Source organism: Anser anser, assembly GCF_964211835.1.
Source record: "Anser anser genome assembly, chromosome: 1".
Lineage (NCBI taxonomy): Eukaryota > Metazoa > Chordata > Aves > Anseriformes > Anatidae > Anser > Anser anser.
This window is the reverse complement of record NC_139720.1, coordinates 104,607,401-104,632,343: the sequence shown is the minus strand read 5'-3', so window position 1 is coordinate 104,632,343 and position 24,943 is coordinate 104,607,401. Positions and strand designations below refer to the sequence as shown.

The window sequence follows — 24,943 nt, the reverse complement described above, 5'->3', positions numbered from 1 at the left end:
AGAAGTAGACCAGGTTCATTGCTCAGGACCTGACTTTTATAAACCCATGCTGACTGGGCCTGATCACCTGGTTGTCCTATAACTGCTGTGTGATGGCACTCAAGATCATCTGCCCCATGAGATTTCCCAGTACCAAGGTCAGACTGACAGTCCTGTAGCTTTCCAGATCCTCCTTCTGGCCCTTCTTGTAGATAGGTGTCACATTTGCTAGCCACCAGTTAACTGGGATCTCCCCTGATAGCCAGGTCTGCTGATAAATAGTGGAAGTCAACTTGGCAAGCACTTCCACCAGCTCCCTCAGTACCCTCGGGTGGATCCAGTCTGTCCTCATAGACTTGCATACATCTAAGTGGAGTAGCAGTTTGCTAACCATTTCCTCGTGGAATATGAGGGCTCCGTTCCACTCCTTGTCCCCACCTACTGACTCCCTATCTACCAGATGAAACATTGTACCTCACTTTCAGGCATGCACTTCCTATTGCAATAGTAAGGAATTCTAGTTAGTTCGGCTGGTAGCTTGGTAGCTCATAAAACAGAATCACAGAACAGAACCATCTTGAAAACCTCTAGTACCCATAAATTAGGACTTGGCTCTACTGAATATTGTGAATTTATTTAGTTTACAAACATCTTTCAGCACATTAGGTAGAGGGTTTTTTATTTTTTAACTAAGGAACTACTTCAGTCTTTGAGATCATTTTCAAATTAAATAATAAACATTAATGACATAGCATTTTTTTTTTCATTTATTTTAGGGAAAGTTTCCAAGTACTAAGGCATATACAAACAAACAAACATACATACAAGGTGTATATACATATATATACAAGGAAAGTTTGCATATGTGATACTAAACAGATGTCTATTCCCATAAACAGAACTTCAAAGAAGTCATGCAACAAAACTCCACTGAGAAATCTGGAGATTTCATTTTATTCTAGGAAGTATGACAAGTACTTTGATAATACATGTCATGTAGTATGTTCCTTGGGCTCCAGAGATCGCAAACAATGTAGATACAACAGAAGAACATAAGTAAAATTTGTGGCGATAGATTGCACATTAGCTTGAGCTCTCATTGAATGTAGCTCTGAATGGAGCATGTCATTGCTATCCTTGCTGTTTTTTGTATAACAATTTTTTTTTTGTATAGCAATTTTTGTATAGCAATTATATTTACGATAGCACTGAAATTATATTTGGGTAATATTTTATTCTCACTATGACATTTGGCTCTACTTTTCAAAGAGATTGCTTCCAGGGATTCCCTGTACTCTACTAACAAATGTCCTTTTGTTTCTATAAATATCAGTACACATGCAAAGAGAATTTTATGGGTAAATAGACACTTGTGTTCTTTCTCTATTCCTATATCTCAAAAAGGGGAAGAGCTGGAAGAACAGATTTAGGAATGAGGGCTTGACTAGGCAAAATGGTAAAAAAAAGGTTTATGGGTGTACTAGTTAGTATGTACAGTAATTCAGTGGGTAAAATCATCAAGAATGTAGTTGGAGTGGTTTATGACTAGCAGGTGTAAAATGCTGAGGAAAGAAGAAATTCTGAGTGAGGCTTAAGAAATATAAAGATCTAAGAGAATGTGTGGTTGACCTTCTAGACAGTCATGCAAGTATAATTTCTTGACTGTAGCTAACTCTCTAAAAGTAACTCCTATGTTTTTAGCTTTTAGCTTGTAGATTTTTTCTCTCATTCATAAGCCTAGGAGATAAAATGCAGGCAAAGAGAAAGTTTTGTCTCTACCAATCTATCTATTTGAATCACCATTCTGAGAAAGCTGTATGATAAACAAACTAAAATAAAAATACATTTAAAACATCTGGTTCCTAGAAATGATATATAACAGTGACAGAACCTGCATCCCTACTTGCAGTGCTTCTTCAGGCAAAATGAATAGCACCTTTCTCACAGATCCAGAATTGCTTTGTCAAACAGGAGTTACTGGCATAAATAATCCGTCCATATAAGGAAGCGCAGAAGATGTGTTCATATAACACTGTCCTAGAAAATTAAAAGATATGGATTAATAATGTCCTACTGACATCATGTACTGTATATCTCTATATTTGGATTTGTAGTCATAATGATTTGCCACTGGAATGTAGAGTTATTTCTCCTTTGGAGATATTTTATTTCTACTATGTTGCCTTTTGGGGTCCAGGGCGTGTGACTGAGCTATAGTTTGTTACCCATTTTTCCTTACACAGGACAGGAATTTGTAGTCCTATAGCAGATTAAATGATATCCATGTTCCTTCATCACTGCACATGTGGCAAACATGGGAAAAAGGAATCATAAATGTCATGGAGTTTACTGGAGCCCAGAGGAGAGAACCACGCTGGTCTTAAGTTACGAAGGCTTACCAAGTTTTGGCTTCTCTTGAAAGAGCTGTTCCATCTTCCCAGTACCAGCCATTCCTTTCAGAGATGTATGATAATCCAACCCAATAAAACTGTGAATCCTGTGGCAGAGAGACCTGTAGCAATGGGAAGATCATCACAATAATATTTCAAAAATAATACCCAAGCTGTATATCTTCCAGCTGAGAAGGTTCTGCAGCCAAAGGAGACAACTCTTACTCAATAGGTAACTGTTTCTATGCTTGTTTTCCATGAAACAGTGCTGACTGCTCTGATTATAGAATCATTCAAATATCAGTTATTGAACTGTGTCAAGACAAATGTACCCCGGATCTGCAAAAGAACTGTTTTTATAAAGAAAAAAAATGTTTTGTCTCGCCTGCATTTAGGTATCTACACTGCCTTTATGTATCTACAGTTTGGATATAGACATGGGAACACTGTCAAGGCCCCAGTTAAGGTCTGCAAAGATATGGCCAACAGAGCCAGTGGAGCTTGAGATATGACTCATCTCATGCAGTGGGAGTGGTACAAAATAGTGACTGTATTGTAGATCTCCCACTGGCTGCAATGGAGCCTAAGAAAGTAGCTTTGAAGTTGCAGACCACTTACAATATAGATGCCTGATGTTAGGTGAGATGAATCCCAGCCTAGAGGGCAGATTCTGGTGCCTAAACATAGGCCTTTAACACCATTTGAGATAGCTTAAAATTTCAAGTTTTCACATATGGCTGATTGACAAGACCCAGAACCTGTGTCTTTATGAAGCACTACTTGAATGTGAAAGAGGACAATGCAGGTCATCTCAGATTGCACTAGACACCTATGCCTAGGAGCCTGGATCATTCCCTACATGTCCAAGTACTACCTAAGAGGTTCCTCATCATCTTAGCCTGTTCAGATCCTCCATATACTCTACTACTGCTTATTAGCATGTTTAGGGACTCATTCAAAATCTAAAATCTACAGGTGGCTTAACCTGGGCTAGCTTCAGTCTGACTCCAGTTGCATATACCAAACATGGAAGAAAAAGCAAACACCTAGACTTCTGAGATCCAATGACCCAGGGATTTATATTTCATACCAAAATTATCTCGTGAACTCAGTGTTGAAGGTGTGGTGTTCAGGTGTTGCTCAGCAGTGTGAACCAGGATTCTGAGCTCAGGATCACAGAATCATAGAGTCACTTAGGCTGGAAAAGATCTTTAAGATCATCAAGCCCAATCATCACCTAACACTACCAAGTCCACCACTAAAACATGTCTCTAAGCACCCCAACCACGTCTCTTAAATACCTCTAGAGATGGCGACTCCACTACATCCCTAGGCAGCCAGTTCCAATGCCTAACCACTCTTTCTGTGAAGAGATTTATCCTGATAGCCAATATAAACCTTCCCTGGTGCAATCTGAGACTGTTTCCTCACATCTTGTCCCTTGTCACCTGAGAAAAGAGACCAACATCCTCCTTGCTGCAACCTCCTTCCAGGTAGTTGTAAAGAGGGACAAGGTCATTCCTCAGCTTTTTTTTTTCTTTTTTTTTTTTTCCAGACTAAATAGCACCAGTGTCTTCAGACACTCCTTATAGAAAACTCCTGTTTTCTAGCCCTTTCACCAGCTTTGCAGTTCTTCAGTGTTGGTAGACTCAGTTATAAACCACTTCTCCACTTTTGTGTCTACCTATCTGATTTTCATTAAAAAAAAATTCAAATGGGCAACCTTTATGCTTTAAAATAAAAGAGAATTGAGAACCCCCATCTGAAACTGACTCCATATGGAAAAAAGAAGAATTTTCAGGGAACCGTCTTTCCTTTTAAAAGTTTTAGGTAGCAAAAAGCAAATAAGGAGGTTTGGACTTTGTATAAGCTTAATAGCTGGTGAAACAGAAGTTCCCAGGTATATGTGTACAATAAGTGAAAATATGGTCCTGCCAACAAATCACAGATTTTTAATTAGGTAGCAAATATAAATAAATAAATAAGATTACTCAAAACTGTTAACTCCCTAAATCTTATTTAGTCATCATAATATAATCCTCTTCAGTCTAGCCTTTCTGCCATCGTTAATGTCAATCTATGAAGGGTGTAACACAAGGACAAAACCCAACCTGTTTACTGTCACTTTGCACAGCACCATGGTGAAAGACAGCATGAATGACAGCACAATGGTTAATCGGCCATTCTAGATTAGGTGTAGATGTGGTTTTGATGCTAGGAGCCCTCAGAAATAAAACTTATGGAGAAAGATAACAGAAGTATGTATTTTGCATGCTGGGAGTCCCCTCCAAGCTGCTATAATGCAATTTGTTTTCTCTGTGAAAACCTAGAGGTAATTAAGGTATTTTATAAAATGTTTTATTTTATTCTTCATAACACACAATTTAGAAATTGTTTCAAGACATGAAAATCCTGTAGCTTGCAGGAAGACCACTTGACACAGGGAAAAACAAATGAAGGCACTGTAAATGACCAAACCATTTTCTGCACGCCACATTTCTTGAAGTTAAAACACACTTGATGTAAAGGAATATATGAGGTTAAGGCTGTACCATCTTTGCTTTTTCTTTCAGCACAAGAAGAGTAGAGTTTCTAGAGGAACAGAACTCCTGGCTTTCCTTCCATGTTTTCTTCTGCTTTGAAATGTAGAAGCAGCTGTCAGCTCCACTGCTTTGCCAGCTTGCTGGACAGAGAGCACATTTTGTTTCTAAAAGTCAGAGAGAGAGTATTATGCAGATCTGCAAGGAATACTAGGATTTTAACTGATGGTTTGTCTGGGAAAAGGAGATTAAGAGTAGCCACGAATCACCTGAGCTTCTGGGGGGCCTGTGAGAGATGAGTTATTTTGAATGTTAACATACACATATCCACATCTCAAATACTATCACAGTTAATAGCAAACAGTAGGTGATCAGGTTATTTTCCCTGTGATTGTATAGTCTCTCAGGCAATGGGCTCTCAAAGGGGATGATTTGGGTTTATTTATATAACCACTTTTACCATTGTTCTCTTTCCCTTCAGAACACAATGCTTCCCTCATTTCCTGCAGCTTCTTTCCTTCTGCAGAATCCTTGGGAACCTGAAAAACTGAAGTGAATGAAAATTCTTATCAGAGTACTTTCTTTAAAGAGTTTTAAATTGTAGCTTTGGGCATTCTTTTACTATCTGTTTCATTTGCAAGTTGATTTGTGTGTGTACATCATCTTCATTTCATTCCTTTTTCAAAGGGGAGAGGAGAGGAGAGGAGAGGAGAGGAGAGGAGAGGAGAGGAGAGGAGAGGAGAGGAGAGGAGAGGAGAGGAGAGGAGAGGAGAGGAGAGGAGAGGAGAGGAGAGGAGAGGAGAGGAGAGGAGAGGAGAGGAGAGGAGAGGAGAGGAGAGGAGAGGAGAGGAGAGGAGAGGAGAGGAGAGGAGAGGAGAGGAGAGGAGAGGAGAGGAGAGGAGAGGAGAGGACACTTTCAGCCAAATGCAAATTTATTACATATGCGTTTAATAACTGTCCACAACTACCTGAAGAACACTTACAAAGAGGGAGCAAAACTGCCCTGGACAACAGAAAGTGATATAACAATGGGCAACGACTGCCACAAATTGAGATTTGCTCTATTCAGGTTGGACACTAGGAAAAATTCTTCACCACAAGTGTGGTTCAGCAGTAGAAAAGGAAGTGGTAACATCTCCACTCTCAGATTTTTTCCAAAGTAATATAGACAAAGCTACAGATTATATTATCTAGGGTTACTGATAGTCCAACTGCCTCTAAGCTAACAGTTCTGTGATGCTACAGAACACCCTGAGTGTCCTTGGCATTTGCAACTGTTTCCCTCCCCCTGAAAAGAAGCTGGAGACTCTATCTCTGCTTCCATAAGCAATGTGCCTTCACCTTCAATTGTTAATTGAAATGTTTCTACGGAAAATCTGTTGTAATCTTTGGGCAAATTCACCAGTCCCTATACTTTGATACATAGATTACATCATAAAATTGTCATTCCTGAAAAAAAAACAACAACCTGCAATCCAAGAAAGAGGGAATGATAACTGAAATATTACAGTAACAGTCACAGGGGGTCACTATTACCCAGCGTAGCCGAGAGGATGAATCTTCTAGCTATGAACACTGGGAATCTGAGAAAGGGTGCAGTCTTTTACTCCTCGTTTACTCCTTTAAATGCAGTTTCGGCTGTTAGTATGGGAGTATTGTTGCAACTGGAAGCTTTTCTGGAGGACAGTGTGGATGGGGTAAAGATTGTAAATGCAGATCAAGGTTATCTGGAGTGACTTGTGCAGATGCACAGTGGAGAGGAGATTTGATAGGAAATTGCTGTTCTTGCCATACTATTTCCACAGGTCTTTGCAGGAATGGTCAACAGGGGCAGATGAAGTAGTAGTACTGCTGGGATTCACTCCCATAATAGTACCCCAGGACAGCACAGTACTTACACAGGAACAGCAAGGCCACCAGCCCCATGAGCAACACCAGGCTCAAAATGAAGAAAGCAAAAGCCACTGGCCACCTTTTGGCAGATGAGGCAGAGACTCCTGGAACAACAACAACAAAAACACATTTAGCAACAAAAAGAACAGTTCTCATCACCACACAGTGATATTGCCTCCTCTCTGACATAACCACTTCATATTTATCTCTTCTGCAGAGCTTCTTTTTTACTTATTGCAAAGTTTTTATTATCACTGTCCTGAATTTCCAGGAATTTTTTATTTGTTTGTTTTGAGAAATATTAGTCTACCCACTGAGAATATTTATTAACTGAGGCTCTAATGCTTCAAGGCAAAACCTTGTATCATGAGGAAGGAGACCAGACTAGATTTTGCAGTTCCTGTAGTCCTGGAAAGAATGAAACAAGCTCTAAGTCTCTCCACCTCAAATGGGAAAAAAACAAAAACAAAAAACAAACAAACAAAAAAAACAACCAACAAACAAACAAACAAAAAAACACAACAACATATAGTGTTGGATATAAAATTAATTTGGGGCACTGTTATTGGAATTTCTAAATATTTGCAATGTTTCAGCCTTAAACTGTGCATCTTTCTTCAGGCTCTTTCTTCAGATTTCTATTAGGGTTCCATGTCTCACCAGTAATGTAGTCCTCCAGAAATTCACAGCTGACTCTCTCCCAATTAAAATATTTTCACATATGTTTATAATTCTTTTGGGAAGTGGTGCTCTGCAGTTTTCTATAATACTCTTCCCAATCTGTTCGCTAGTGTTCAGGCTGCATATATCAACAGTTATTATTTGAGACCAGTGTATCAGAGCAAGCACGTCCAGAGAAAAAGCCTTTTGTAAGGTGAGAAGAATTAACCTCCAGAGGTGCACAGATGTCCGTAACTCAAACGTACATAGCAAAAGTTGAGGGAGATTGCCCTAACCCTCATTGATCAATGCAATTTCAAAAGACCACAGATGACACTGCATTACAGACTGATGTGCTGCAGGGTAGACCTGCCATTTCTAGGGTCTTAGACATGTTAGAAATTAGCTGTAAGTGTAGCAGAGCTCAGGAAAGACCAACATCAAGTCCTGTACCTCTAACAGTGCAACTCCATGCACCAGTACAGGTGGAAGACTGACAGGCTAAAAAGCAGTTGTGCTGAAAAGGACTTCAGGGTCCTGGTGGACAAGGTGAATGTGAGCCATCACTGTGTCCTTGTATCAGTGAGAGCTGACCAGCACTGGGCTCTATTGGCAAGACTGTAGCCAGTACGTTGAGTGAAGTGGTTGCTGGTCTACTTGGCATGAAGCCACATCTGGAACACTGTGTCCAAAGTGGAGCTTCCCAGCTCAAGGGAGCTGTCAGCTCACTGTAGAGAGTCCAGCAGAGGACCATCAAGATGGTCAAGATAGGTGGCTGAAGTACCTGGGCTTGTTTAACCTGGTGAAAAGGATGCTAAGGGTGGACCTAATTTCAGTCCTCCACTCCCTAAAAGGGCTTTATAAATGGAGCTAGACTCAACTCAGAAGTCTAGAGGAAGGGTATAATACAGCAGTCACAAGATGCATTAGGAAAACTTCTGCTTAGATATGAGGAAAAAAAATATTCTCCTTCAGCACTTGGAACAAATGCCCAGAGATACTGTGAGATCTCCATCCCTGGAGGTTTCCAAAACTCAAGTGGACAACACCCTGAGCAACTTAATCAGACATTACAGCTAGTCCATTCAAAAAGCAAATAGTGAGAGGTGAGCTATATAGGTCCCTCCTAAACTAACTTGTGCATAGGTCTATCTACTTTACATGACCTTCATGCGCATTGAGAAGCCATTTAAGAGTTTCCTGAGCTTGCCACCTCATTTCTTTCCAGGAAACTCTGCCTTTATACCTGACTTCCTAATATTCATCCTTAGTTTTCTGTCTCCTGCTTGTTAACAGCTTCTCCATCCTCCTTTTCAAGCAATCATTCTCAGTGGATAGCCCTAGATCTTTTCCAAACAGTATCAGATTGATATTAGTTTAGTCTTTGACTACTCTACTCTACTCCTAAATAGCATCAATAATACTTATTTCACACATAAGCCTGCTGGTTAAATTCTGAGCAACAGCAACTGTGTTCAACCTCACCTTTTTATGGGCTCAGATATTTCATAGGCACAATTCACTACCTTAGTTAACTCTCAATCTGGTTATAGAAACATTTTGAGCATAAATAAATAAAAATAACCCCCCATAAGAGATTACATTCACTATTAGGCCTTATAAACAGGGTAGTTTTAGAATTCCAATGGCTGAGGAAACTGCTTCAATTTCCAAAGACTGCATTATCTGATAAAACTATAGTGCCTTCCTCTCTTGCAGTGCCCTGCTGTTATAAATGAGTTGTAACAACAACAACAAAAAAAAAGACCACAAACAAACAAACAAAAAACCTATATAAAGGTAAAATTTGTCTTCTGTATTAAAGCAAATAGGAAAAAAATAATAACTGTAGTATATATAGATCTCAAAGACTTCAGAAAAAATATCTTCTATGATCAGACACTACAGCACACAAGACTTCATTATTATTCTCTGTGCTGTTTCTATGAGCTTTAATTAAGAGTAGACTATGTAAATTCAGGTTACATCCTGACTTAGATAGAAAAATAATTTTCATCTGTACTTACTGTCTACTGTACCACAACTGACTGGAGCATTAAATGCAGGATATTTGTTGCTGTTTGAATATCCACGAGTAATAACTGAAGCTGGGGGTCGTAAATTTAATGTGGTGTAGCCTTCCTCATCCTCCATCTCCAGCTTGTCACACTTTTTTCTGGCAACAGCAGTACTTGGGAGATGGGGCACTCTGCAGCAAGACCAAAGCTGGAGCAATGGGAATGGTTTACATTTCAGCATTTTCAGTGAAACCACGAAGGAAGCTGGCTCTGTTCTGATTACTGTGTCATAGTGAAAGTGTAACACATTGAAAGCATGTTAAGAAGATACAATTACTCTGTCAAGGATGGGTAGTAATTTCTTCTTGAACATGAAGACCAGGAGTCTTGGTTCCTGACTGGAGCCTAAGACTGTTTACCTCAACTACCCATCTGATCTGATCCTGCAAATACAGCAAACATTAGGATTTTCTACCTCCTTGAAATACAATGCTCTCAAAATAGTTGCTATTTCAAGTTATGGTGTGAGAGATAACTGTTTAAGCATCAGAGCACAAATACAGCACAAGAGCTGCATTGAGAGCAATAGGTTGCATTTCCAAATGCTATTAAGAAAGAAATGAAAAATGAAATTATTTTGAAAACTTTCACTGAAATAAATTCTACAAATACAGTCAATGGTACTCCAAGCCATGCTCCTCTAACTTCCATGTGCATATTTAGACTGGGATCTAGTTAGGAAGATCCAGAAAGAGAACCATTAGGGGAAAATCCTAATCTCTGAATCTGAAAAAAATAATCAAATCAGATTTAGAAGGCAAGTAACAAGTGGAGAGGATGAGAGTACCTGATTTATCAAGAAAGGCTAACAGGGATCTCCATGTATCTTGGCACTGAATTCTGAGTGATTATGACAGATGATGTTTGCTTTTTTATGTTAAGAAGGGCTGTGAGCAGGCAAGTAGGAAGTCTGCAAGTTAATACATATACATCCTGGGAGGTGTGCAGTCAATTCTGTGGGATATTTTATAAGAAAAGAGCTTTGCTCCTCCCCAGACACAACAGAGCAATATGTGGAGCTGAGAAGCATATTTCAGGAGCAGGGGTTTCTCTTCTGAGGGGTGAGACTGCCAGGTGGAAAGAGCTTAATAGAAACCCTTTAGCAGAAAAGGAAGTGAGTGATACAGCACTGAGATGGAAGGAAGGAAGGAATGAAAGAAGGAAGGAAGAGAGAGAGAGAGAGAGAGAGAGAGAAAGAAAGAAAGAAAGAAAAAGAAAAAGAAAAAGAAAAAAAAGAAAAAGAAAAAGAGAGAAAGAGAGAAAGAGAGAAAGAGAGAAAAAGAAAGAAAGAAAGAAAGAAAGAAAGAAAGAAAGAAAGAAAGAAAGAAAGAAAGAAAGAAAGAAAGAAAGAAAAAGGAAGGAAGGAAGGAAGGAAGGAAGGAAGGAAGGAAGGAAGGAAGGAAGAGAGAGAAAAAGAGAAAGAGAGAGAGAGAGAGAGAAAGAAAGAAAGAAAGAAAGAAAGAAAGAGAAAGAAAGAAAAAGAAAAAGGAAGAAAGGAAGAAGAAAAGAAAGGAAGGAAGGAAGGAAGGAAGGAGGGAAGGAAGGAAGGAAGGAAGGAAGGAAGGAAGGAAGGAAGGACGGATGGACGAGAGAGAGAGAAAGAGAGAAAGAGAAAGAGAGAGAGAGAGAGAAAGAAAGAAAGAAAGAAAGAAAGAAAGAAAGAAAGAAAGAAAGAGAAAGAGAATGGAGGGAAGGGAGGAAGGGAGGAAGGGAGGAAGGAAGGGAGGAAGGGAGGAAGGGAGGAAGGGAGGAAGGAAGGAAGGAAGAGAGAGAGAGAAAGAAAGAAAGTTCAAAGTGCGGAAGAGAGAAATAAAACTGAGCTGACAGGATGGTGAAACCAGGAGCTTGACATGATTGATATGGCCACTCAGCCTGGGTCAGAGAAAGGCAAGGCAACACTGAGGATCTCTCTGCTGTTGCAGGGTATGCAGAGGTCAGAGTGCAGAAATGGCTTATCCATCCTCACTCTCTATCTCTAGTCATTTGCCTTTTTCCAGTGCTGAGCTGTAGTCCTTAAACATCTTCAGACAGTGACTGACTCTCTGTAACAGAGCAATTGCCCAGACATGGTGATTCATGTTGTGGCGACATGGTGAGTCAGAAGGAAAATGCAAGAGAGGAATTTCTGTGGTAGCTGTTCCTGTTCCTGTGTAAATTTCAGAGTTTCCTGTTTGCAAAATAACAACAGAATGGAAATACACTATAATGACTGAGCTGTTCTTACTATCTTCTTGTGCAGATGGTAGATTTTTTCAGAACAGAAATACTTCTGGCTGCATGTATGCTTGAATTATGTTATCCATATGCAAAGAGAAGGTGTGAGGGAAAAGCTGGGAGTAAAGGATATTTCCAATTGGTTTTCCTATACAGGCAAACACAAAAGGTGTAGCATTCAGTGTGTATTCATGATGCCTTCATAATACCTCATGAGTGCCTCATACTAAATATGGTGCAAAAATACTTGTGCATCAGCCCTGAAAATTTTGTTTTGGCACCTTAGTGTCAAGGGCTTTTCTGCAGATAACTGGGAGTCAAATATGTCTATGCTACTGCATTAGGCCGCAGTTTTCTGTGACTAACCTCTTCAGTCTTTACAACAACTTCTCAAGCACTAAATGAAAACCCTTTGCAATAACTTTTCTCTCATATGATTTTCAGGAGGGAAAACAGGATGTAAAAGGCATTTTCCTGTATTATTTTCATAGATCTGAATTCAATAAGCAGCCTGATGAATTATTATTTTTATTATTGTTATTACAGAGTCACCCTTTAAAATAGATTCTGCTGCAAGAATAGAAGTAACAGTTTGTAACAAAGGCAATATGATGAGGCTTCGCCATCACTCTGTCCATTTAATGATCCAGGAAGGCAAAATTTCTTGTTTCTTCAGAATAAAATGACAAGGAAGATAGATTAAGACAAGAAGTTTTGGTCTACATTTGAACATAACAGATGTGTAAAAGTTATCAGAACAAAATGTCTCTATTAACTAGAATGTGACCTTGCAAATTGCAATAGCTAGAGTTTATCACTTGGGAGGCAGGAGGAGTAGATTTTAGAAAAGTGAAACACACCGCTGTGTACAACTGATTCAAAAATGCCATCACAACCAATACATAATCAGCAAATTTCTAATATCTCTCCCTCTGTAAGCAAAACTTTCTTTTAATGTAAAATACAGTCAGACAATGCACCTTTAAATCCTACAATGTTTCACCACCACCAGGATGTGTCCTTTGCCATCTTCAGCCTTGCTGGACTAGATTTTTCACTTCAGTACTGTGAACAACTGCAGTAAATGGTAGGACACTGCCTTCCCTCCTTCTTCTCTGGAGTGTTTTTGTTTGTTTGTTTGTTTGTTTGTTTGTTGATTGTTTGAGTGTTTTAGTTATTGTTTTTTGGAAAGAAAAAGCTAGCTGCTTCTGTTTTAGTACACTAGTGCACTGTGAAACTACTCTAATCCCAGCTGCCTTTGCAGTAACAGATACAGTTCCTGCACCACAGAGTGGTTTTGGACAAGAAGTAAGGTCACCTGAAAGACCAAGGCCACAGAAAGGTACGATGTAGCCTTGTGGCTTCCTATTGTGTGGACAGCTGTCAATCTGAGCTCATGTCTGTCTTCAACAAACTTTCAAAAAAAAAAAAAAACAGGATTCACCCATCTGCTCTTAGGCCTATCTCACAAACGAAGAAACATCCTAGAAACACCTTTTCTGTTACCTTGCAGTAACTCTGTTGTTAGAGAAAACAAGATCAGACTTATTTGTTTATTTATTTATTTGTGGCGAATTATTTATGCCAAAAGGCCCTTCATTAGCAAGAGAGGATATGGCATGCTCAGGACACCTTCCATGTCAGATTTCTCATATATCTAATATAAACACCAAGAGACTCTCTGGGAAGTCACTGGGCAGAAGATCTGCATTTTCACTGCAAAAGACAGGAACAGGTACAAAACAAATTGAAAGGAACGGCTATGAAATGTTACCACAGAGATGTGAATGATGAGTTACCATTATTCATATTGTTCAAGAACACCCTGGCCCACCTTTTGAGAATAATTGTTTGTGTGTTGTATATTCCATCCTAGTAGTGTATTAAAGCAGTCAGACCAACAAGACCTCAGAAGCGTGTCCTGAATGGAAGCATTTAATCTTCATCATTTGTGTTATGTTACAACTACACGGTTATGAACCAACAAGTGGTATTAGGGCTGTTATCAGTGGATGGTGGTAGGAGCAATATCTTTATACATTTGCCTTGATACTGTTTTTTTTTTTTTGCTCTTGGGCAACCACTTTTGCCCATTTTGTCCATCACTGATGTTGGCTAAAACGGAGTAATAGTTTGGCCATTTTGGAACTGGAACAACAGGCATGGATTGCTCCTGGAGCCCATCACCATAAGTGTTTCCTTAGTGTGAAGACATTTTTACATGTGTCTGATAGAGAATGAAAATGGGAAAATGTATTAGGTCTGACCCAACATATTTAAATTCTCATGTGATAAATTAGAAAAAAAAAAATCAGCCATGTCGAACATCTTCTAAATATAAATATTCTCATAATCCTCTTGATCTGACAAGCCATTCCTCTTGCTGGTTGTTGTTACGTCGCTGCAATTGGATGGCAGGCTTTTCACAGACATAGTAATTAATTTCATCACATCGATGGCTGTATATGACACGATTGTAAATATATCCGCAGAAGTGGGGAAGTTGTAAATTATTTGTCCTAGGATGGAAAAATCTTTATTATTTCATCTCACCTCATTCAAATTGTACATTCTCACACTTTTCAGAGAGAGCCATCTTTGCAAGAAGTCCTCATTTATCTTTCACAAAGAATACATAACCCCAACAAAGAAACAAAGAGTTTAGCAACATAATGCAACAACACCTAGGAGGCTGGCCTTGTCCTGAATATGCCTACAAACACTCCTAGCAGACTGTAAGGCTGGATTCCAAACCTTCGCTGTACCTGACAGTAAGAAACACTAACTGCTGGGTACTGAGTGTAGAGTATCAGTTAAGAGGACACTGTCCAATAATGAAAATTGGCAAAGCAGGCTGGAAAGCAAGAAGAAAAATATATTGTATTTCTGAAATAATATGTTAAACAGAAGTGAAGTGATTCTAGAAAATAAATGGTGCCTTATCTTAAAATAAAATAAAATAAAATAAAATAAAATAAAATAAAATAAAATAAAAAGCACAAAGCAAAACACTTTTCTCTTGGAGTTTTTTCCATGTGTCCTCACTGAGACAAGATGTCAAATACAAGAGAAATGTATGACATTTATGGTCAGTCTGAAACTAAATTGTGAATAGAAACTTCCAGGCACCTTTTTTCCCGCCAGCACTAGTGCCTAGATCAGCCTAGAATCAGTCCTGGGTGAGGCTAAGAAAAGTCTGAAATGGAAAAGGAAGACCCAGAATACACAAAAAGTTGCATAGAAGCTGTCTATCCTATGTTTTTTTTGATGTTAGAAGAAGTGGGAGTAGCATATGGGTGAGGACCAAATTTATGTACTGCATTATTAAAACTTACCAAGACTTTTGTTCTTCTGTAACAGTTGTGTTGTCTGCCCAGAACCAGCCTTGCTTTTCAGCTCTAAATGATAATCCAAGCCAGAATGTTTTTCTAGGAATTTTTTTAACCAGTTCCTATGCAAAGTAAGAATAATTCAAAATAGATATTCAAGACATTGTCACAGAAGTTGCAAGCATTGATGGAAACTGCTCAAAGAACATAAAAAAAAAAATATTGCTAACCTATCATGACCACTTCTGCTCTTAAAGGAAAGGTCTACTGTCCAAAGAGAGATGATAGGAGAGCTACTTTTAATCACAAAGATACACTTACAATCCTGAAGGACAATGTCACCCTTATCTACCTGATTTAAACCCTTTGAGAGAAACATTGGATCATTGTTCTCCCTTTTAATTATGCATCATTCCTCCCCTTTTACTTTGCCCTTAGCATTTTCATCAGTGAAAAGAAAGCTGCTCCAAGGAACCATTGGGTTTGATTTGTGAAACATTTACATGTGGCTGCATCATCATTTACTTGTTTCCAAAAGCTGAAACATGACAAGTAGAGGAGGTTTTACAGTTAGGCAGTTAGTGATATTCCCTTCTTAAAAAATTCTCTTACCAGAACAGGTAAGAAGATAAACTGAAATGATGCTGACTTTCTCCCTCCTATTTGAGGGAAATCTCTGAATATTTGAATTTTTTTTTTTCTGTTGCTCTCCTCCTTCACTTCCCATTCTTACTCCTATGGCACTTCTCCGTTTTCTTTTTTTCTTCATCTCTCTTGGTGCCCTGATTAAGAAAGGTAGAACAAACTGCACCTCTCAATCTTTGTAGTAACCAATTTGAGAAGATGAGAATAAAGTTACTTTCCCTTCATTCTGGGGGAAACATTGCACCCTGCAGCTCAGCGAGGGGAGAATCCCCATTGTCATGTGTTGGAGGGCAGACAGGCCAAGCTCTGACCACTAGCTCTTGGGATATATTTTCTGCCTTCACTTCCAATAGGTGTGCTGTGATCTTGTGGTAAAAGCATTATTTCAGTCTACACCTGGCATTTTATCTTCCCACCCAAGTTTGTTTTCACTTACTGAAATGTTAGGCCAGACTTCAGCAACTCATTCCCAAGTGTTTTCATCTTATTTGAGAATGAGACTAATTCTGGTGGAAAGAACTTTCACAAAACGGGGATAACTATGGTTTGTCTGGTGGGAGAACAGGTTGAAAGAGGTTTTCACACTCACATCTTAGCAAATCCTTGTAAGGATCCATAACACTTGTTAAATTAATGACTAAACAGACATAAACCTACTTTCACCAGTCATTCTAGTAGTAAGAGCCACAGCAAACCATGGTAAGATGTTTTGTTGCTGACCACCAGCAGCTGAAAGGACAGCATTTTCTGTGGCAGTGACCAGACCTATGTCTTAGCCCTTGCCAGAGCAACATAACCACTGCAGAAAATGTCCTGCTCAGCTCACAGTGCCATTTAAGAAAATGACATGTGAAGTGCCAGGGAACTGCTAACTTCATAGTCCCTCTGCTGTGTAATGGAAGAACTGGGGCTGTCCTAACTTACAGGGTCTATGCCCTCTACCAAACTCATCAGGCTAACATTGCTGTTCTTGCAATAGGGCAGCTTCCTTCATTCTAAAGAGTCAGAAAACAGGCCATACCAGCTTTGCTGTATCTTTTACCAGCAGAAGAGTAGAGTTTTGTGAGGAACAAAACCCATTACTCTGTTGCCATGTCTTCTGTTCAGTAGAGTGGTAGTAACACGTATCACCGTCACCTGGCCACTTCCAGTTTGTAGGGCAGAGCACACAGTTTAGATCTGGAAAAGAAAACTGTCACTTCATTGCTGCTCCTAGGCTGCCCTTGGCATAATATCATTCTCGACCTGTGGCAACAAAATTCCTATAGAGCAGGGATGTTTGTGGCTGTCCTAATTCAGTCAAAGTCTCAGTGTGGTCCCAGAAGGTTTGGGTAATGAAAGTTATGAAAACTTAATCACTGCCCATCTCATTCCATTAGGCCTTGAGGGAGCTTCAGGTGTTGCAGATGAGATTTATTTCAGGATTCTGCAGTGGTGAGTTCGCTTCATGTGAGTGAACCCATCTGGATTCACATTTTAGGTAATGGAAAAAACAGGTGTGAAAAACATTTTTTTTTGTCATTTCAGTTGTCTTTCTTGGGAGGAAATGGACTGTATCCTTGCACTGACAGTTTCTCTTCATTGACTAAGCAGGAGTCCTAGACAGTTAGTTTGTATGTTGAACAATATCTGTACAAATGAAATGAAATCCCCCTTCTCAACAGTCACAACAGGATTTCTGACTCCTCTGAATGTAGTTTCTGAAGGCAACTGCTTCTCTCACTGGCTCGTTGTCAGATGCCACTTAAGTAACTGAACTGTGGCAAACTGATTTCACAAACAGTTCTGCACTGGACACAGTCAGGAGACAGAGTAAATAAACTCTCGGGCTGTTTTAGCTGATGCTTCAGCACACATCATCTCAGACTTTAGGAGATTTCTGTCTTACCTGGGGAGACTACTAGCACACTGTCCTGCCTGCGGACTTCTGTTTGCATAGAGTGGAGTAAGTTGTTTAACTCTCAGACATCACTGTAAAATCTCTAACTGGGTTTGTCTATTAGATGCAGATAAGCATATCACAGAGGTCACCAAACTAGGAGTAACTGAACTGGCATGTCCACAAGGCATCCCATAGAACCTCTTTCTTATGCAGACCAAATCCTGATACCTAGGTACTGCTGCCAAACTCAATGCCAGTGTGCATCTGGCCAGGTTGGGCCGCAGGAACTGCATGGAGGCAGACATGATCATTGCCTACTTTCTAGGTGGTCACATCTGGGAAGACACAGACTCATATGGGGAGGCAGACTTGAGTAGACACAGAAGACACACCTCATTTTCTTCCCTGTCACATTGAAAGCCAAAACCTCATGGAAACATGTTAATTTACCATTATTTTGAAGGTCTTTTCTTCCTCCCAAGCACAGCTGATTTCCAATTGCTTGCAGCATTTTTGAGAAATGTGCATGCAGATCATTCTTTGTCATGTTGAGGTCTCTAATCTGTGTCCTGTAATCCTTGGAACCTTGGGAAACTGAAACTTACAGTAAGAACTCCCTGTACTGTTCACCAGGGAATGGCTTAGCAGGTTAGTAGGGAAAAATAAACCATATGAGAGATATTCCTCCCTGAATGGTTACTTGTAAGGGCTGCTGAGGTGGAGAACATTTGCATAGTGTATTTCTACAGCTATGGCTGTTTGACTAGTGGAATTCTATTTCTCATTTGGCCATGAATGAATAAAAAAAATCAGTGTCACTTTTAGCATATATTTCCATGGTATTGTTTTCCAGGCTGTGCTTCTTTTCTAAAAACATGAACTTCAGCTCTGGATCACACATTGGAATTGTTACAGATGTGAAATAATGGAAACAGCCTCTTTACTGTGATACAGAGCTTTTCCCTTCCCTTCAGATCCAGAATTACTCAAACTTGTCAACAGCAAATTAACCCATCATTAGTCAGTACAGCAGGATTGTGAACACAGTTTTAAGGAGACCAGACAATGGCAGCCACAGAAAGCAGTTAATCTCCTATTCCAGTTCTTTCCAGCTCCTCTCCTTATTGCTCACTTCTAGCCTCATCACATCTAGAAGAGAATAAAGATGCTGTGGCAAGTGAATATATCTGGGAAGGCTGACTTGCTGTTGTCTTGGTTTGCCTGTTCTCAGCTGAACCAGAAATTGCACCTGAAGGAGATGTCAGTCTGATATCATTCAGTAGCTTGAGCCCCCCAGCGAAAAAAAAATGCATTGATACTTACATAAAATTGCCAGAGTCATCAGCCCCATCAGCAATGCCAGGCATATTGTGATCAAAATCAGGACTACTGGCCACCAAGAGTGGGATGAAGTGGGAAGTCCTAGGAATAATTCAGTGTTGAATTGGTATTGTGATACTAAGGGAATGGTGAACACACATTAGCTTCATTAAATTCCAGAGATCTTTGTGATGTGTAAGTCAATAAATCATTGCTTTCTACATTACGGTAGTATATTCCTGCTGCAGAGTGTCTTTGCACACAGTAGAAGATGGCCAGACAAGGTAAGAGAGCGAGAGACCACAACAATGCAGTGGAGAATGTGGACAGCCTCAGTCCTTTACAAGGTGATAAACTGTGAAATCAAGGTATTGTGAATTTTAGAAAACAGATTACTGAAAGCTGAAAACAAATATGTACTATATTGTTGTGGCAATTTGTGATGTGCAGTATATTTCTGTGGTAATCTGGTAAATTTGCGTGCTATAGTAAAGTCCCGTGGCAATTCTTGGTATTTAAGGTTTCTAGCTAGTATTTCACAAAAATGGGAAAGCACTAAATCCAAGGCAGATATTAAGTTTGCCACAATATAAGCTTTGTGGACAGTTGCAAACAGCTTGACTTAGTACAATAAAGTCAGTAAAAAAAAGAAACATGGAGAAGAAATTGCTAGTCTAGAAAAGTGAAAGGTGGATTTAAAATTGGACAGTGAAGTGCTCAAGGAACAGGAACTGAAAGGATGAAGGAACAGGAGTGGGAACTATGCAGAAAAATGTGCAATCTGTGGTCAACATCTGTGGTGAAGCAAGCCCAGGCAGAATGTAATACAAGACCTCACACTGTAGAAACCCAAGCTGAGGAACTATAACAATCGAAAGAAATTCAAACACCAGATGTTGTCTTGAACTGTGGCATAGTACTCAAAGTGTTGATCCGCTTGTGCTGCATCGAAGGAAGTAAAAACTTCCTTCAACATGCTGGCCATGATTCTGCTCATGTAGCTCAGTAGGTAGCTTACAATGAAAGCATGTTTGCAGTAATAAATCACTGCTTGACTCATATTTAACCCCTCCATTCACCATAAACATTCCAGCAGGGCTCTCCACAGCCAGACTGCTTCCCAGTTTGTATCACTGACTGGGATTAGTCCAGCCCCACTGCACAAATTCATGCTTCCCCTTGTGGAATTTGATGGAGTGTCTGCTTACCCAGTCCTCAAGTTTCTTAAGGTTCCTTTGTATTGAAGTTCTGTCATTTGGTCAACCACTACCCCTGATTTAGTATCATTATAAATTTGCTGAGGACATGCTTAGTGTCATTTTTCAGGTTCTAGATTGAACACTATTGTCTCAATATCAACCCCTGAGGTATTCTGCTTATTTCTAGCCACCAAACAGACATTCAGACATCGCTTATTCCCCTTTGAGCCTAGTAGTCTAGACAGATTTCAACCCACCTAACAGCCCACTACCCAGCCTCTACTTCTTCAGCTTTAAAATGACAATATCAGTAAGAGACACTGACAAAAGTCTTGCTAAATATATATTACATCTTCCTCTCTCCCTGCTCCCACATTTCATCATAGAGTACAACCCCAGTCTAGAGAAGGGCTATAAATACTTAGTATTGCATAAAGGTAGAAATACCCAAGCCATTGAAAAAAAAAAACAACAAAAGAAAAACTCTTCCCTTCTGCATTATTTTGCAAAGACTGATCTCACAGGCAGTGAGCAATAAAAGACAATTGGAGATAAAGCCTGCACAGGAGAATCATATGCCTTTCACATCCTAACAAGACATAAGGATACATTGACTGCTGGCACATGTATTTTTTACAGTCAAGGTGCTTCTGTACATGTTCTGAAGCTGAATATTAGGTATCTGGAGAGCCTCAGTAGTAGAAATTTAACTCAATAAGGCAGGCTGATAAGTAGACTAGCATGAATTGGAGTTAAAGGGCAAAAATAAATTGCTCCTACCCCTACAAAGTTACAGTTCCCGGCTGAAGACTGAAAGCATTATAGCCCACATTCCTTGAAACATTTAGATGAGAAGAAAGATTTTATGGTCTAATCATGAGGTTTCATATATAAATACAAAGTATTTTCTGGAGAGCAGTATGAATTAAGACCAAGGAGTAGTTTTAGCTTTGACTGTTTTATTTGAAGTATTGCCTTAAGAGTTTCTTTAGATAAAGTTCCATGTAAAATACTGTGCAACCTCACACTACTACTGCTACATCTGGCACAGCCAAATGATCCTTGGACTAGGTCCTCCTTCCTCTACAGTAGGCCTCTTGTGGTCCCAGAATGGATAGATTTATAGATTGTGTTTTTTGTTTGTTTGTTTGTTTTTCCTTTCCTTTTTTCCCCCATATTGATGTTTGTAAAATAATGGACAGACTTTGTTGTGCCCTCTCAGGATGGGGCTTTCTCATGAAATATGTTTTCCACTCTGGGACACAGTAAGAGTACTTCTAGGGACATATGAGGATATTGCTGTCATCAGATGTTAAAGAAAAAGAAGACTAGAGCTTAATGCAAAGAGAGTTGAGGGGTTTTTTTTGGTTTGTTTTCTTTTGTTTTGTTTATATGTTTGCTTTGTTTTGTTTGTTTTGTTTTGTATGTTTGTTTGTTTTAGCCCCTGAATTATATTTTGGAAATGTTCAAAACTGTAACTTAAGGAACACTGCTATTTTACAGAAAGTCCCCTACAAAATTCTCTTTGAATCATAAGTATCTTGTCCTCTTATCTGTAAAACTCTGCTCCCAGAGCCTGACTCCACAAACAGCTCGCACTTTGTATGTCGTTTGTGCTCATCAGCTGCATCATTCAAATCAAGAGCTCGTCGTCACAGACACTTGTAAGCAATTTGACACAAAATTATGCAGAACTCCCAGAATTTAAAATACATTCAGTGCTTTAATAAATATAACCATTTCAGAGACCACTGCATTAATTCAGGCTAGAACCTAAGGAGAGCAATCAAGTCAATTAAAGTTATTTGATTTCTAAACCTGAATGTAAGCATAAGAAGAAATTAAATGGATCTGATAAACTTTAAAAATTTACTGAAGTTAACACTTTTGAGGTTTAAACAATTAGAACTATTTGTAGAACTTAGTATAACTCTCACTAATATACATTTTCATGAAATAATAAGATAATTGTTTGAGGTACACCTTCCAAACTCTGAAAAGTTCAGGCAGAAATGAAAGCAACAAAAAACAGGACACATGTATAACTAGTATAACTCTTCTGAGGGTAAAAAAGCTAACAAAGGCCCATTGGGCATGCAATTAAGTTAAAAGTATTCCCCGTCCCATCTACATTAGCAAGAATAAATCATAAAAGCTTAATAGATACTACACCTTTTTCCTTAGGAACTTCAGGCTCTGGGACATTATTCAGCTCATTGCAGTTTTCAAATTTCAGATTGGCATATATTATTTCATCTGTCATAGCTGGTAAAGCTGGAGAAGCATCAGAACAAAAAAGAAGAAAAAGGAACTAGCATTTGCAGCTAGTAAGCTAGGAAGAAAATCTACCCCTTTGCAGAGTCTCCTTATATTAACAGACACAAATGAAACAGCACAGACATCAAAATACATCTGAGCTTCCTCAGTTTGGATACTGCCAAGCAAAAGTTCCTCTCACTGATTGCTATATTCTCTTTCTTCCTCTTTACCTCACTTCTACCCTCTCTGACTGTCATATATTTCTTTCTGCTACTACTGAAGAAAACACAGATACCTCTTTATAATTCTTCTGTCTTTATTATAACTTTGTTTTTATTAGAACTTTATTTTAGGAAGATAGCATTTAATTCCATATTACTTCAGGTTCAGCCTTGAAGCAAAGAATTGAATAACATGTTTTAAACCTTTTGGCTGTCCATTAATTTGGGCAGCTGTATTCAGCAGCAGAGTTGTGATCATGCTTTATTTTCTGTATCCTACCAGAATGTGCCAATAGTAAACCAGAATGTGAACTTGTATCTTAAAGCTAGCAAGACGCACTGTTGTCAAAAAGAACTAAGCACTTCTGTTTGATGTTGGAGCCTCATTTTAGATGTTTCAGACTAGAAAATACTGAACTAGAAGGACCTACTGACAAGGGCCACATCTTAGAAGATTATTTTTGCTCAGTAATCTGACACATTTTTTTTTCCATTTTTGGAATACATTTCTTCACTTCTCATTTCTTCTCCAGATCAATGACATGAGGAAAAGCATACAGTAACACTCAGATTTTGAGTCTGCACAGTAAAGTGATTCTTCAGGAAAATATGTTTCATAAATCTCCCTCACAGGGATGGACACAGCTGTAGAAACTACCTTTCTATGAGGTGAACTAACAATCCTACAGGGGAAAAAAAGTAACAGGGGGACCTACTTAGCCAAGGGGGGAGTTCACATTACATTTTATGAGAAATCAGCCAGATGCTCCATTGTTTTGTGCCTCCCCTGGGTCCACTGGTCACTACACTTCTCTGGAGAACAGTGATTCTTTGCTGTCCTGGTAGGGCAGTGTTTTGCTGTATTATTTCCAGGGTGATTGTGGAGTCTCTGAATATCTCTGAATATTCTCTGAAGATATTCAAGGCCCATCTGGATGCCTACCTGGGCAACCTGCTCTAGGGAACCTGCTTTGGCAGGGGGGTTGGACCCAATGATCTCTTGAGGTCCCTTCCAACCCCTACAATTCTGTGATTCTGTGAGTCTGTGATTTCTATTACCCAAAGACTGTCCTAGGGCAAAGTTTGTAACAGCTGTCATAACCAAGACCATAAGACAATGCCTTCTAGAGCAACAGCAAAACATGATACTGAAATGTCAGTGACTCTGACTAGAGCAGAAAGGCAGATAGGTACACACTTTCATGAAAACAGGAACAGGAGAATAGATTGCTCATGGTGTTTTAACCCCTGTTCATTACGTTGTTTAACGCTGTTGTAGTTGTGAAACCTTGCATGCGCATGTTGAAAACAGGATGACTGGAGTTGCTAGTACAGTTTGTACGATTTAACAAAAATGAAGAACGCACATATGTTACCACTTGATTGAATAACAGTAATGGGCATGATGCTTATGTACACTAGTCTATCCTGTGTTAGGAGTGCAACTTCTGGACCCGCACAACTGAGATTTTAGTCTTTCATTTCTCCTTTTACATACTATGAAAATTAACCTAAAAATTATTCTTTTTATCAATGCTAAAATCAAAATGACCAGTCTAAAACAAGCAAAAAAAAGTAGATCTTTTGAATATTCTGTCAGCTGTGTAGTTGGAACATCCAAAAACTATATTTTAAGATAAAATATTGAAAAAGCAGCCAAGGTTCCTGGAAACCAAACTCTGCTTGTGTTGCAAATGTACTTATGTTAGATTAGCTAATTAAATGGTACTGATCTGATATAGAGAACACATCTGGAACAATTATTGTAGCAAATATTGTCTCAAACTTTAATGAGATACTTCAGTGAGAACACCAACAACTTTGCTATTCATAAGGAAAAATACAGAAAATCAACCTGATCTGTTTTTCGTTGGTGGTGGTGGTTTTTTTTTTTGTTTTTTTTTTTTTTTTGTTTTGTTTTGTTTTGTTTTGTTTTTGGCATTCCCACCCTCCTCCTCCCCTCACGTGTGCTTCTTTAGGGAAGCTTGTCATTGTAAATGACAATGCACTTGTCATTGCCCTTGGTAAAACATGCATGTTTTTAAAGACCTAAAATGATCCATTAGCTTTGTGCTAATCCATTTAGCACAAATGGTCCATTAGCTCCAAAGGCTCTTATCAATAATATATAAATATCTGAAGGGAGGTTGCAAGGAGGATGGAGCCAGGCTCTTCTCAGTGGTTTCCAGTGACACGTCAGGAGACAATAGACATAAACTGAAATGCAAGAGGCTCCACTGGACATCAGGAAACCCTTCTTTACTGTGCAGTTGATTCAGCACTGGTGTAGGTTGCCCACAGATATTGTGTAGTCTCCTGCCTTGGAGATAAACA

General features: G+C 39.1%; 1 protein-coding gene across 4 annotated transcripts; it reads right to left on the bottom strand.

The window, feature by feature from the left end:
- Positions 1-729: 729 nt before the first annotated feature.
- Positions 730-22,623, bottom strand: LOC310891627 (natural killer cells antigen CD94-like). 4 transcript variants are annotated; one of them, XM_083819428.1, is made up of 11 exons: positions 22,302-22,623; positions 18,934-19,032; positions 18,061-18,204; positions 16,750-16,907; positions 15,090-15,205; positions 9,490-9,688; positions 6,808-6,906; positions 5,370-5,456; positions 4,922-5,076; positions 2,379-2,491; positions 730-2,016 (listed from the first exon to the last, which is right to left on the bottom strand). In XM_083819428.1, exons 6-11 carry the CDS (start codon positions 9,614-9,616, stop codon positions 1,896-1,898), a joined length of 702 nt encoding a protein of 233 aa, XP_083675554.1. In that variant the 5' UTR covers positions 9,617-9,688; positions 15,090-15,205; positions 16,750-16,907; positions 18,061-18,204; positions 18,934-19,032; positions 22,302-22,623; the 3' UTR covers positions 730-1,895. The 4 variants fall into 4 exon arrangements, with proteins under 4 accessions (XP_083675554.1, XP_083675555.1, XP_083675553.1 ...); XM_083819429.1 differs by lacking the exon at positions 18,061-18,204; XM_083819427.1 differs by lacking the exons at positions 9,490-9,688; positions 16,750-16,907; positions 18,061-18,204.
- Between the last annotated feature and the right edge of the window lie 2,320 nt (positions 22,624-24,943).

Excerpts from the sequence above, each read along its gene's own strand:
- LOC310891627 (XM_083819426.1), bottom strand. The coding sequence starts at position 22,392 with ATGACAGATGAAATAATATATGCCAATCTGAAATTTGAAAACTGCAAT. Across the intron at positions 16,908-18,060 it reads AAAAGACCTTCAAAATAATG|ATCTAAACTGTGTGCTCTGC; the intron begins GTAAATTAACAT and ends TTTCTTTTCCAG. Across the intron at positions 14,274-15,089 it reads ACAGAAGAACAAAAGTCTTG|GACAAATAATTTACAACTTC; the intron begins GTAAGTTTTAAT and ends TTTCCATCCTAG.